General features: G+C 39.5%; 2 protein-coding genes across 2 annotated transcripts in view; one reads left to right on the forward strand and one right to left on the reverse strand.

Moving 5' to 3' along the window:
* The window catches only part of rell1 (RELT like 1), a 112848-nt gene that overhangs the window by 63100 nt on the left and 34438 nt on the right, over positions 1-15310 (forward strand). The window lies entirely within an intron of this gene.
* The window catches only part of LOC117386522 (NACHT and WD repeat domain-containing protein 2), a 56684-nt gene continuing 46716 nt past the window's right edge, over positions 5343-15310 (reverse strand). Inside the window, exons 6-8 of the mRNA XM_033983921.2 lie at positions 14154-14304; positions 11156-11745; positions 5343-10019 (exon numbers count right to left, since the gene is read on the reverse strand). Of these exons, the coding sequence (XP_033839812.1) occupies positions 6123-10019; positions 11156-11745; positions 14154-14304 (4638 nt within the window). The 3' untranslated portion in view covers positions 5343-6122. The remainder of the gene's footprint in view (positions 10020-11155; positions 11746-14153; positions 14305-15310) is intronic.

Below are 15310 nucleotides of genomic sequence, written 5' to 3' on the forward strand. Positions count from 1 at the left end.
ATGTTTTAGTTACCGCAACAAAATTGTGAACTAAACTGCCATGGGATGTAGCGAGGACAGATATGGCCCATTCTTTTAATGTGTGTATTCTTATCTTTCTACTAACACCTTTTAAAAGCCTAACCAGGGTGAGGGTTGCAAATTGTTATGTACATGAACATCGGCAACCAATTTGGCGGCAATATTTATATGTCTGTCCCTGTCAAAAAAACTAAATAAAACATCCCAGATAAGTTGTGCTATGTATCTTTAATGTAAATTGAAAAGTAATTATTTGATTGTTTTAGGCCAATTATTTATATCATTTGTATTACTGTAATATTAAAAAGCATCATTATCTCTCGTACGACAAACCCCACCATCAATCAAATCAGAAAGAAAACAAGACTTTTATGGAAGTCTTTGGAGGACAGAAATGTACAGGAGATAAAAGGAGGAATGAGCCGTTTTAAAGTCTTCAGCTGTAGACTTTGTGTGATAGGATTGGGTTTGACTCACCACTCAGACAAAGACCAGCTCTAATCGCTTCATAAATTCAGGGCTTTATCTTTGAGCTGGATGAAATTGGGCTGATTTCTCTGAGCAAACATCACATATTTGATATAGAGCTTTTAGTTAGTCAAACATGGGCTATTCAAACAGGGAAGGGAAGCAGTTTTCCTCTACCTGATATGCAAGGTGCTTCATAATTCAACATAAAGGGTGCTAATGAGTGAGTTATTTTAGTAGGACCTAAAAATAATGGCATCATAATAAGTTTCAAAATAAAATACCTCTGTACATTATAGATTGAATTAAAAGTACTGGTACTTAATTTTGTCTTTATGATTAATCATGTTTTCCCCTCACGACATCCATGCTTCTGTAGTTTTCTTGTTCTTTCTTCTTTTAAACTACCCAACTCAAAGTCTTCTGTCTTTGCAGCACTGGTACACAATGAGTTATTATGCAGGTGGCATGTTTTGCTTGCCATGTCCCTCTCAATTTGCCTTGCGACAGATGTGGCTTCAGAGTTGGAGTAGATTAAATACATTTTAAAGTAACAGTTATACCAATACTACTATTACTACAAGATGTGGAAGCGCAATGAACAGAAAACAGACAAACTTAATTTGGGCTTGTGCTTACTAGAACCAAAACATATTATTTGAATCACTGGAGTATCATTGGATGTACTTAAAACTACAAAGTACACCGGTTCAGTTGAAAAAGCCATGACGATAAGGGAGGGGAGGGGTTTGGCTGATAATAAATACCAATGACAAAGCTGGAGCTATTCTAGTCCAGGCAAACACATGAACTATACTTCTGCTGTCATATTCACACACATACACACACACACACACACACACACACACACTGGTGCTCTGCAGGACAATGTGGGGACCTCCTGTTCTGCAAACACTCCATTGTAATTATATGGCAGCGACCGAAGCGGGTGGAATGTGCCAGCCGGAGTCCAGCCGGAGTCCAGCCCATGTTGTCATAGGGCCTGGAAAGAGGTAAAGAGGTAGCAGGGCAGATAGTCAACAGACATGAGCTCACTGGCATTACAATGAGAGGGGGTGTGGCCACAGTGTCCGCGGGGTGGACCTGATGTTGCCGTGGTGACGCCGCACATTCGCACAAACACTTGCGACATATAGGGTTAGAGTGACACCATTGGGAAGTTATAATTATTGTAATTGTTTTCAATGGTGGAACATAATAAAGTAAAAGTAGTAAAATAATGTACTTAAGTAAAATTTTTAGTATCTGTCCTTTTTTAAGAATATTTTAAAGTGGATACTTTTTACTTTTACTTCACTACATTTGAGAGCAGGTATCTGTACTCTCTACTCCACTACATTTTTTAACTGGACTGAAAAGTAAAAGAATTTTTTATTTTTGAGACCTGCTGGATTAATTTTTTTTAATTTATTTTTTCATAGTTTGAGTAAAAAAAACAAAAAAACAAAAAAAAACTGAAAAAAATAAATAAATTTAGCACAAATCTTTATCAAAATCACTATATTTGAAGTGCAAAATACTTTTAACGATATTTTTAAACAGGTACTTTCACTTAAGTTTTTTTTTTTTTTTTACTCCAGTATCTGTACTTTTACTTAAATAACAATATTGAGTACTTCTTTCACCACTGATTGTTGTTGTTATTAATATGTAACTATGCTAAATTGTGCTTAGTGTTTTTACTGTATGTTTTTTTTATTTTTATTTTGTATTAAGCAAAAACAAAAAAAATGTTTTGAAGGGTCCATCACCTGTTTGTCGCTTTGCCATGAATGATCCACAGTATGGCATTAAACATATCTGTCGGATACGGATGTTTAAATTGCTGCAAAAATACCTTGAAAAACATGCACATACTGGTGACGTTACTGTTATTATCCCAAGAGACAAATGGGTTTAGTGCCATAGAGTTGCAAAGTAATAACATCTCCGTGGTTCCAAGTTACACCTTTAACGGCTGCTACTGCTTTTTTCACATATTTAATAGTTTTATTTTGTTTTTAGCTCATTTGTATCTATATCCTTTTGGTTAGCTTTGTTGTTTTTAAAATGCTCTACAAATAAATGTGGATTAGATAACGTGTGCTTATGTTTCTACAAATTTTTCACTTCAATATTTGTCCTCAAAATGTTTATAGTTTATTTATTGTAGAAAATGCACTCTGCCCTCTCAGTGTATATTGTGGGTTTACCTGGCACAGGTCACTGTACAGGTGCAGGGAACATGTCTGGCCTAATTATGATGATATTGTCAGTGAACGTTGGAGAAACATTCAGCGGGCTTGTCTGGCGTTCGGCATTGTACACAGAGGAGCAATTACCAGCCTATCAAATCATTGTACAGCTCTGTTCTGCTCTGCGTGCTTCTCTCCGCCATTAGTTAAACTTGGAAACCACAAATTAGACCTGTTTCCCATCATGCACTGCAATGTTCGTGATGATACAAGTTAAGAGTGCCAATTGAAACATAGCTTAGATGGTCTGAGCGTTTTTCTATAACATGAACGGCACCAAATGAAATAAAAAATCAGAATGTATATATATGGACATTCCTATTTGGAAAGCTCCGCTAGCCAACACGCTCCAAATAGAAAGTGAACATAGGTGCGCTTTTGGCTCCATCAGCTCCAATTCACTATCTATTGAAAAACTGTCACCTCTCTCTCTGTAGCTGCTGCTGTCAGACTTGTAATTTTTGTCTTTAAGTTTTTGTATTAACCTGCTCTACATAATCTTGATGTTTTTTCTTTCACTATTTTGTCCATAATTAAAATTGTGAACATTAATAACAGACCAATGAGGCGTCTGCTTTCCCCGAGGTCACTCCCACTAGCGTTAGCAACAGGTTTGATTGACAACGTTGCTAAGTGCCCTGCCAAACCAGCAGTGCAGGTGAGAAATTGCGACACCTTCAACAGCCTGGCTCCTGATTGGCTCTCTGGTTGCTATGATACCCGTGGTCGGAATTCCAAATATAAATTCTCCTCTGTAATTGCTATCCTTGAGGCGCCTCATTTGCTATGGGTGACATCGCACTCACTTAGTCCACTTCTTTATACAGTCTGTCACATGAAAGTTGGCACGCCTTGCACTTAGGCCAAAAGTGAACCGTTTTATTACATTAAAATGCTCCATACAAACAATGCATACACACTAGATTCATATTGCTTCAGACATAATTTTTCTTTTTCTGCTCGACTCCCAGTTAAACAACTCTGTAACAAAATGTAAGTACAACATTTATGAAAATATAAATCTCTAAACAGGTAAAGTCAGCTCTGACGATACAAAGAATACAATAGAAACATTCAACTATGAGCTGCAAACATGTACGTTATTAAAAGTCATTCAAGTTACAGAAACATACAATAATACCGTGTACTGGCTTCCATATGGTCACATTCAAATATACTCTTAAAACTGGCATTCCAATATAATAGAAGAAGGACTCTTTTAAATACTTGTTAGCAAAGATAGCTCATTTCTCTATCATAAACAGAATCACAGTTCAACACTAAAACAATTTGGTAACAATATCTTTACAGTACAAGCCTCAAAAACAAATTATCTGGACTTTGGCAATTACAAGAGAAACTTTTTTTCAAATTGACAAAACAAAATATTTTAAAGCTTAGTGCTGCTACCCAGTTAGACACTACCCAAGGGCCATAATTTTGTAAACTAGTAAACATACAAAAGATGGAATAGCCCTTTAAAAGTATACGAACATGTGAAAACGGTGCCATGTTGTTTTTTAATCATGCCTGGCATTTTATCTGAGCGAACACAAACCGTTTGGGTTGAAACAGACATGCTTACAAAAGCTATCACGGTACCTGCAAAAACCTTCATATTATTTAGATTGTCAGCAGACTATCTAAACCATTTTTGAAAGATGCCATGCACAAATTTTAGAAATATGATGGTAACTTGCAAGTACCTGGATGCCCTGTACTGTAAAAAGGCAAGTCCAATGCCTGTTAAAGGGCCCATATTACCCATATTTTCAAATCTATGTTATAATGTTGTTTCCTCATCACAAACATACCTGGAGCTGTGTTTTGTTCCATTCACGCAAGTTTACCACACAAACCCTGCATATTTAGGGCTGAGTTCTTCTCTCAAACAGAAAACGCTCTGTTCCACATTGTGATGTCATGTGTAATACAGGAAGTGCTTGACTGTGTTTTTAAACTCTTTTTAAACTCCATACACCATCAGTAGAATCATTTGGATAATTTCAGCTCATTTAATTGTCAATCTCTACTAGACAAAAGGTAGTTATTAACTTGAAAACTACTGATTCATGACATCACAAGGAGGAACAGAGCTTTGGAGATGTAGACAGACTAATAATAAAGAATTACTCAAACATGTGTGAACGAAATAAAACACAATTCCTGGTATATTTTGAGGAGGTAAGAACATTATAACATGGCTAAAAGCTCACAAGAGTCAATTTTGCGTAATATAGGACCTTTATGGATACTTCTAGGCCACTTAAAACGATATATAGTACTTTGTTCTTTTTATAATTGTAAATCTTTTTTCTCATAAACTACACATAAAGTGCTTACTGTCTAAATCTCTGTATATATTCACACACTTTTGAAATAGAAAAAAATCCATTATATCTAAAGCAACATTTTTAAGGCGAGGATGTGTATGGTGCTATGCTACACTGTATGCTCATAGTGGTTTCCCCTCAAAATAAATAAATATATTCATAAAAATAAATAAACGGCACAGACCTCAATGAAACTGCAGGTAATTTGACACTAAGGTAAACAAAGAAATGTTCATAATTTTGAATTTCACAAAGTAATGCCATATTAAATTATTCACTGGACTAATGCAAATATGCAACTGTGTGTGTTACTCTTGAGTTTACAAATTCCCTGCATTTTGACTCACTCTTGTCTGCACATATAGAGAAAATTTTGAAATTTCCAGGCACTCACTTTGATTGCATTAAGCACAACGGAACATTTTTATAAGTAGTTGCACGAATTGCAGCAGCCAAAAAGAGATATGTACATATGTTCATAGGTCTTTTTTGTACAGTACCGACTGATGTGGATTTGAATGTAACTATGGCTGTGGACAAATGCATACAATGGAATGACATAGGCTACAGTCACATTGGCCCACAGTGGTTGAAATGCAGTTCGTTCATTTCAGAGCAAGCAGGCAGATTTTTTTTAGCAATGTTGTGTCATTTTTTTCAGTTTTAGACATCACTAACGGAATAAGTGGGCTAATGTGAAATAGCCTGAGAATTGTGGAATGATTCATATAATTTATGGCAACTTTAAATAATACTTTTGTTCTTCAATGCAAAAAGGACACATTATGGCAAACTAAGCCGGCACAAAATTTACATTTTTTCTTCTTTACAAGACACAGCTTTTTTCTAACAGTCTTCATGTGTAAAACTGTATTGTAGGTTGGAAGTAATACTAGTAATAGGTTGAGTGCAGCGCTAAATTGGTCGGCCCATATATTACCCAAAGGGCTGACATCTGCAGCTGATTCACGTGGCTGTAAACAAGAAACAACTGCGCCCCAGAGATTCAGACTTATACCCCACCCACTTCCTGGTTTTCCACCAATCACTGCAGCAGTTCAGTCTTTTTCGTTGGCGTAGTGGACTCCCCCTCCCCAGAGTCCGATACGTTTATAGGACTGTCCCGCGAGAAGACCTCAGTCGACTCCCTCCATGTACAGTCCGCTACCGTCTTAAAGGAATGGTTGCCACATTTTGGTCGCACCTTTTGTGAAGCATTATTGACAATCTGACGACTGTTTGATGTGGCAATTTTGATTTTCAGGGCAGCATCCACACGATCCACAACAGTGTACGTGCCAATGCTACCATCTTCAAAGCCAATAATGATATTTAATGCCCGTTGGGAGAGCGACAAGTATGTGGGTGTCTTGTATAGAGAACATGTGCCAATGCTTTTACCATCCGCAAGGCGCATCACGATCAAATTGGACACAACTCCAGCTTCATCGTCCTCCTCACAGTTACGGAAACAGACATAGACTAAATAGCGCCCATCCCGGGACAATTTCTGCTTCCAAATTATCCCAGCAGCATGGACAAGCCTTAGCTTACCGCTGTGGAGATCCAGAACATTAATATTTTCATCACCCTTTGACACAATGCCAAGTTTGCCATTTGGTGAGATTTGGAAGTCTTCGAGATTTTTGAGGAAGTTGGCTGGCAGCTGCACCCGCCTACAAATGGACTCATCAGCAACGCTCCAGATAAACACGGTTTCTGTTGAAGTAATGAATACCACACAGTCAGGACAGTCCGGAATGAGTTTGAAGTTGACAATGGTGATTCCATCATCGCATATGAACTTCTTGGACACACTGCCTGACCACAAGCTAACCGCAAGTAGTTTGTTTTTAGAAGTGCCAACCAGAAATGTATTAGCTGTGGTAATTAATGCATTTTGTAGAGTTACTAAAATGTTGCAAACTTTGTGCCCGGTAGCTAGCCTCCAAACTCGCGAGGCGTTTTGCTCACAAAGAGATACCACAAACTGATCGTTGTGGGTGATGAGGAGCTGCGATATCCTCTGTCCATTTATGCGGAATATGTTCTCTCCGGTGGTGGTTTGCCAGATGTATTGGCTGGACTTGTCGTCGGATGAGACCATGAGATCCCCTGAGGAGGTGAGGACACAGTTCTCCACTATGCCCTCGTGCTTGAAGACTGTCTCGATGAAGCCTGTGCTGAAGTTCCATTTGTGCACAGCCTCTGAGCCATCCATAGTAAAGACATAGTCCTCTCGTCCGGACAGCTGCAGAGACTGGATTTTCTTGCCTGTTTTGTCGATGTTGGACATGGCTGTGATGATGTCAATGTCCCAAACGGACAGAACTCCACTGCTGGCGACTGAGAGCAGCAGATTGTGATGGGCTGATTTGATAAGTTTAACAATAGCGCCTGAGATTTCAATGAGGCTAGCCATGCACTGCCCACTGTCCCTTCTCCACACAAATATGGAGGATGTGTTTTCCATGGACGCTACAATGCTCTGTCCGTTTTTAGAGAGCACAGCGGCAACAAAGCGCTCAGTTCGCTTGGCTTTGAACTTCTCTACCATCTTCCAAACCTTAGTGTCTAGAACTTCTATGCTTCTGTCTTTGCAAATAAGAATGGATTTCTGGTCTTCTGATAACTCGATGCCCACAACTTCACTGTCATCTCCTCTGCAGTCGTAATCCTCCATCAGCCGTGGGTTTGTGATCTCTTTGGTGTTCCACACTGACAAACTACCCTCATTGTCTATCATTACCATTTGATTTAAGGTGTCTAGAACTAGAATGGACTTAACAAAGCCTCCGGAGAACTCAGAGGTTATAGTGGCCAGCTTGTCGCCATTGCCCAAATGAAAGATGGATGCAGTGTTCAGGTATTGTCCACAAAAGGCATACATTCCATCAGGCGAGCACTGGACACATGTGACCTCATACCAGCAGTGGAACTGGTAAAGAGGCCAACCGTAGAGCAGGTCGATCACATTAACATCTTTACTGGCCTCCAACCAAGCCAGAGCATGGTGGGTGGATAAGGTAAAACCATTGATGAAGGCAACACCCCCAGCGACACCACCATGTTTTGACCCTTTGATCTCCACCTCCGATAAAAGGCAGGACTTGTGATTATCATAGATTAGCAGCGTGTTTTTGGTTGTGGCTACAACCAAGTACTTCTCATCAGTTGTTAGCCTGATTCCTAGTACAACAGATCGAGCTGTGTCGATCTGTCTCAGTAGCTGTCGGCTCTCCACATCCCATGTGCTAACAGACCCATCTTCCAAGGCTACGAGGACTATGTTGGGGGCTAGAGTGGGCAGGATCTCCACTATCTGCATGTAGCTGGAGCAGAGAGGCAGCCTTTCTGGACTGTAGGTGACGTCCATAGAGGAGTGTAGAGGCACAATGGAGCAGTACTTTGGACCATCTTTGTCACACTCCAGGAGGAGGTGTCTGAGCTTAGGCAGAGAGGTGACCACTGGGAGGAGCCTCTGCTGAAGCTCCGCAGACAATGACGCAGGGTTCTTCAGCACCTTCACCTTGATACTGCGCAAAGTGGTGGCCAAGAACTTCAGCTCCTTTTCTTGGGAGTAGCTGTATGCTATGTCAATATCAGTTAAGGCCTTGTCAAACTGACCAATCTTAATCATTGTGTAGAGCCAGCTGAAGTTCATGATGACCCCGAACATAAGATCATCTGTCCTCCCACTGCGAGTGAGATGGTAGACCAGTTCAGTCATCTTCCTGTGGTTCACAAAGAAGATGTCTGGCTCCAGTAAGTTGCACTGGAAGACCCAGGGCTGCTCTGGCGTCTGCCTGTCATAGGAGTACTTATCAGAGGAGGCCTTCTCATGGGACTGCTGATGGTGAGGGTTTTTATGGTGGGATATGTTGAGGGACGTGAAGTGGTTGTTATCATAAGTAAAGATTTTCTTTCTGCCCCCAGACCAAGCCCCCAGAAAATACTCGGCCAAGAGACTGTGCATTTGGTGGACATCCTCCTCATTACTGAGATAAAGCTTCTGAGCGATGAGGTGCAGGTGCCTGTTGGCCCAGACCATTAGGGTGACATTTCGCACTTGTCTTTCCACTAGATATCCCTCCAGCTCCTCCTTCAGCTTTGCCACTAAGTCGTAAGAAATCCTCAAAGGATTTTTGAGGTAAGTTGCCACTATGACATCCCCCAGCACTATGTTATCTAGGGACAGAATATCCTCCAGCTCAACCTCAGTTAACCCTGCTTTGGCCATAGTAATATAGCCCAGTGCTCTAAAGACAAACCTCTGGCCTAATTTGTTCTCCACAGAGTAGAAAAGCTGCTCGATGCTTTCATGCACTGTGGAGCATAGGGAGCGGTCATCCACATCTTTGTGAGAGCGCCAGTGGACCACTTCTCTGTAGATAAGATTTACAAACATGGGTAAAGTACACTTAGCCAGCGCCTCATTGACATAAATCTGTTGTCCTGAAGTGACCTTTCTCTTGACCCTCAGTAACTGCTGCTTTAACGTTTGACTGCAAACTTTGCGATCTCTCTGCATCAGTTCAACATAGTTCCTGTCGTCATGGATGAGGTTTCTCAGCTTTTGTAGGATGCCGTGTTTGTTAGGCAATGTTGAAACTACAATGCGGACCGTCCTAGGCAAATGTATGGGAAGCCACCACAATTTCCGAGCTTCATCTGCGTCTGATAATTGCTCGAGGGAATCCAGCACTATAACCAATGGTCTGTGAAATGAGGACTCCCCGAGAAGGTTGATGAAGAGCTCTCTCATCTCCTGGATCTTGTTAGGCAAAAAGTGAATCAGGCAGCGGTAGTTTAGTGCGATCTGTTCACAGATGTTCTGCAGCAGCGGCCGGAGGTCTGTGGAGGCCTGTGAGGAGCCGATGAACCGAACTATCACCACTGGGTCGGTCTCAGGGCCCATCTCTTTCTGTAGCCATGAATATGCCTGAAAATATAAAACAAAAAGGAGGCACATATTAGTAATGTAGAAAGAAAAAAATACTGTCTTTAATGTTTGTTAAGAAGCCTGTTTTTCCATTGAGTCTGTCCTTCAGATAGCCTGTCCGGCCACAGTAGCCCAGTCATTAAAAATCTTTAGTAGTTAAAATTGTAATGTCCTCAAACATTGCCGATATTATTCATAAAGGGGAAATTATACAACAGATAATTTATTTAGTCAGAGCTCCACTCTTAAGGCAACGCTTCTATTTCATTCAAAGTGTATTTAAATAATTTACTCAAATGTGAAATTGAAAGTCATGAAGTCAAGAAATAAAATCGACCAGCAGAATATGATTTAAGTACAAGTCAATTTAAATTTAAATGCTTTCAAAATTTAAATATTTTATTAATTTTTAATTTTTTATTATTTATTACCAAATTAAGAATTGGAGATTTCACCTTCAAATTCCTGTTGAATACCAAACCTATTCTGGCAGTACATAGAACATCCAAGTTTAGTTAGAATTTAGTCTTTCTTTGAAGTGACAATATAAAGATACATTAAGCATAAATAAATAACAGAAACGTTCTGCACCAGATTATAGGTAAACAGTTTCCATCTGCTGTCCTTGACTTTCTTCATGGATATAGATTATATACATATTTCACTTTCATGTAGGTGCGAGCCCAATGTCTACAGCTCTCAATAGACAAGACGACTATATTGTATTGATATTATTGATGTTTTCAAAGGCTGGCATGCGCTCCAAGGTTTTGAGTGGGATAATATGACAAGTTAGTCAGTTGTCTGATTTGAGCATGATTATGCTGAGTGATTTGCAACAAAATAACAATGATGCCAAATACTTGTAAATGCAAAAATAATATTATGATATATCACGCAGGGCTGTGAACGAATATAATTTTGATTTGTTCATAATGCTATATTTTTACATATTGACATGGAAAAAAAAAAAAAACTTAAGAAAAGTTGTGGAATTTCTTAAATAATAAACAAAAAATAACTAACAAGCTAACTGAATAAATATATACACAAATAAAATAAATGCACACATAAATAAATAAATAAATAAATAAATAAACATACATTAATAAATCCATGCATAAATAATACATTACCTGTTTGGCGACCTCAGCGAGCAGCAATGTCTTTCCAGTGCAGGGCCCTCCATACAGCACCATTGGGCTCATCCTGCTCCCCTTAGAGGGCATCAGATACTCCTGTATATAATCCAGCGTTTCACTCGGGTACTCGTATAGCTCAGCGTAGGTCTTACACAGGGACAAGTGCTGCAGAATCTCATCGTAAACTGAGTCTGTCTCTGTGTCAAAGTTCTGTTGGACTGTGGCTTGTATTATATCTACCATATCTTCATAAAACTGCTTACAAAGGCCTTCAACATAGTGGCTCTCGACCTCTTGTGAGTATCCCAGCTTCATGTCGCAATGGGTGACCGAGGAGTAGACGCGGAGGTTGGAGGCGGCGACCACCGTGGGGATGAATTCATCTCGTACTTTCAGAAGGCGCTCGTAGGCTTCCTGGTTACGCATGACTCGGTCGCTACTGACAACGATATCCATGTACTTGGCCATCTCGGGGAGCTTGGCGAATCGATCGAAGTTGGAGATCTTTCGGATGTAGCAGACACATTTCCTGAGAAAGGCGGGAGTTTGTTTACCCAGCGCAAAGTCCAGTTCATCTTCCAGAGCTGAAAAAAGGGAGACAGGCCAATTATGATATTAGTTTTCACAATGCATAGTAATTGCAATGAATGCATATTAGCATTATGACCATTGACAGGTGAAAATAATAGCATAATGTTGTTTATATTTCCTGCTTGTGGGTGGATATAAATCATAGACTGTATATATAAATTGACATAGCTAACCCACTAGCCGCTGTGTTCTGAATAGGAAGTAAGTATGAGTGTGCTTCTGGCTCTGTTGTGTCTGGTTCCAATTCAGTTTTCATTGAAAAAACTGTCACCCCTCCCTCAGTAGTTGCTGCTGTCAGAGTAGTCATTTTGGTCTTAAAATGTTCATATTCACCTGCTCTACGTGATTCTGGTGTTTTTATCTTGGTATTTTGCCCATAAATCAAGATGTGCACATTAAAAACAGACAAACCAGGTGCATTCCCCGAGGTTGCTCCCGCTAGCCTTAGCAACAGGTTTGATTGACAGCGTTGCTAAGCATTCGCTTCCTGCTAAACCAACGGGGTGGGTGAGCTAGCCTGGCTCCAGATTGGCTCTTTGGTTGCTATGATGAACGCTATGGATGACGTCACACTCACTTAGTCAACTACAGTCTATGATATACATTATTTATTTCAAAGTTAAAGTTGACAGCTGTAGCAAGCAAATGGGCATTTCGAAGGATCTGAGAAAGTCTAACAATGGAGTTTGTGACAATAAGACAACCAATGTGACCCAAAGAAGGAACAGAGAGAAGGCTGGCGAAGTCAATGCTACTCTCTGACAAGATTTCAGAATACACAAGGAATGAAAGCTTACAGAGTACAGAAACATTTGTGGCAAAAAAGTTAAAGTGGGAGCTTATGTACAAGTTTAACTACACAGGAATTGGCAAACTATAAAAAGTGAAAAAAAAAACACCCATTGATTTCTTTCAGATAAAAATGTTTTCATCATTGTTTCAACGCTGTTCCTCGAATACAACAGCTGTCGATGTATCCTAAACTAATTATGGCATTACAAAATTAACTCAAGGGCTCTAGTTTACATTAAAGTCCCAATCTAAGGCTGTGATTAAAGCCGCTGCTGCTGCCTATAGATAACCATCAAAAGACTGTCGGAAATCTTGCTGCCGAAGTGCCTTTTAGCCCGCGATTAGCCAGATTTCTCTCAAGCCTTTTTTAAAAGCCCAAACAAAATTGATAAAATCTCATAAGCCAGCGTCACTGAGCTCTATCATGGGCTCCCCTACAAAGAAGCAGCTGACTGAATCTCTGCCAGCCTCTCCTGTGTAGTCCGGTGCACATGGCAACGGGATAATTAGGAGAGAGCGCAGAAAGCAAGAAAGTTGGGACTTCCGATAGAACTTCCCGAGTGCCATTTTAAGCCCAAAGAGCACAATTAAAGAACATTAAACAAGAAAAGTGCTTACAATTGGAATCAAATTATAAAACTTTAACTGCAATTATGCACTATGGAAAACGACTGCTTTATTTAGATCAAAGGCTGCCTTCAAAAGAAACCACGATACTATTTTAAGATACAAAACCCCATCTTACCCAAAAATAATAGAAAACCTTTAGCGGCAAGAGTCAGATGCAAAGAAAATCTTCCTGCCTTAAAAAAACAAACAAAAAAAAACCCAACGATAGAGTGGGTTCACTGAGTCACTTTTCTGTTGGAGGGTCTGCAACCAGATGTTGTTTTACCAAGAATATGGCATTAAACTTCTCTATATCTACAAAGACAAGCAGGTCAACAGGCCAAATTACAGGTCAGATCAATGGAGAAGCGATCCTATTCACAGTAAGAATTCTTTTTTTTTTTTTTTTTTACATGTGGAACAAAGTAATAGCATTTCCAGCGAGACAATTAAGTTACAGATTCACCATGGGAAAAGTTACATGTGCACCTTTAAATAAAGACACGTGTTTGTGCATTATCATCATTTCACCAGTGTTTTTTCCTTCCACTTTTGATACTGACCAAAGAAAGACGTCTTGTTAGGCTCTCTCTCCACATATATAACATATGAACCTCATAACAAATAAGTAAGGCTTAAACCACGAGGTGCGTGTCGTGGCGTTCAAGACTCCGCGTTGTTTAATCCGCTTATACCATGGTCCCACAAACTGAAAATAGTTCACTTTTAAATCTGACAACCTTTTGACTATCCAGAGATGTTCAAAGCATTAGTTATTTCTATTTTAGCTGAGGCTAGTCCCTCCTAACAGTATTTCATTTGTTTACCCATTGCTCTGGTGATGCTCACAGCGTAGTGACACTGCACATTGCACTGCACAAAATAATGCTCAGTGGTTAGCATTACAATTCTCACTAACCACAGTATAACAAAGTATTCTCTCTCTGACTACCCTCAAAAAGGTGGCATGCTCAAAGATATTACGAGAGCAGACACTGACCTGAGCAGAGGAATTTCTTGGCCTGAACGCTCTTCATGGTCCCCTTCTCCTGGAGCTGCAGCACGGCCGTCCTGAAGATGCGCTTGATCTCCTCTGACACAGTCCTCCAGGCCTTGTCATTCTTGCTTTTGGTCACACTACTTGATTCCATCTAACAGGAGCAGGAAGAGGAAGAGTCTGAATCTACACGTCAGGCACATGGTCAATCCATCTTAAACACACCGGTCAGCCATTTTTTTTCTTCTGGGATTCAAGCTAGTTTGTCTTCAAAATAATAAAAAATGCAATCTAAACATGAATTATTTATTATAATGAAAATACAATGTAATCCAAGTAGGGCTGTAGTCAACTAAAGAAATTCTTAGTTGTGGCAAACTCTCAAAACTATTAAATATCTCAATGTGTCTGACCCAAACTTCACTCACAAGACAAGACAACTGCATAGGAGCTCATGCCACAAAACAAGTATTTATACAGAAAAGTACTGGGAAACTGAATTTATATTTAAAAATGTGTATTAATATGTTGTTCATAGAAATCCTTGCAAATAAAATAATTAGTTGACTAGTACAAATTTTAATTGACTAAGACACTATCAACCGATTAATTGACCAAACAACTAAAGGTCTACAGTCCTAAATTTAAGTACATTATAATACAATAACGGTAAGTATCATTGCATGGTTAGTTGCAGTCAAATTGTGTCATTTACAATATAAGCAATTACACTACACAAACAGAGTAAAGATGACAGCGCAAATAGAGATCGGGCGATATGAGTTTTTATGGCTGATGCCAATACCAACTGTTTAGAATCCAGAGAAACCGATGGCCGATAAGCCCTGACGATATTTTTTTTTTTTATGGCCGATATTGGAGCATTTCCCCAAATTATTAAATCTGAATTTAGTACTAATTCATCCACAAGATTGTTTTACTACATGTGCATGTTCTTCAGGCAGCTGGTTGGACCAAACTAAATATTGACCTCTGCTGAAGGCCGATAGTCGATGCGCTAAAAAGTGCGGTATCGGTCCAATATATCGGCCTTTTTCTAAGTGCAAGTACATAGAAATCCGCAACCTAAAATATTAAAGCAACTGTGTGTAACTTTCTGCATTGAAATAGAAATCCAAAAATGAAAACCAGAGAGATCA

This window comes from Periophthalmus magnuspinnatus, chromosome 18, assembly GCF_009829125.3.
Source record: "Periophthalmus magnuspinnatus isolate fPerMag1 chromosome 18, fPerMag1.2.pri, whole genome shotgun sequence".
Classification (NCBI taxonomy): domain Eukaryota; kingdom Metazoa; phylum Chordata; class Actinopteri; order Gobiiformes; family Gobiidae; genus Periophthalmus; species Periophthalmus magnuspinnatus.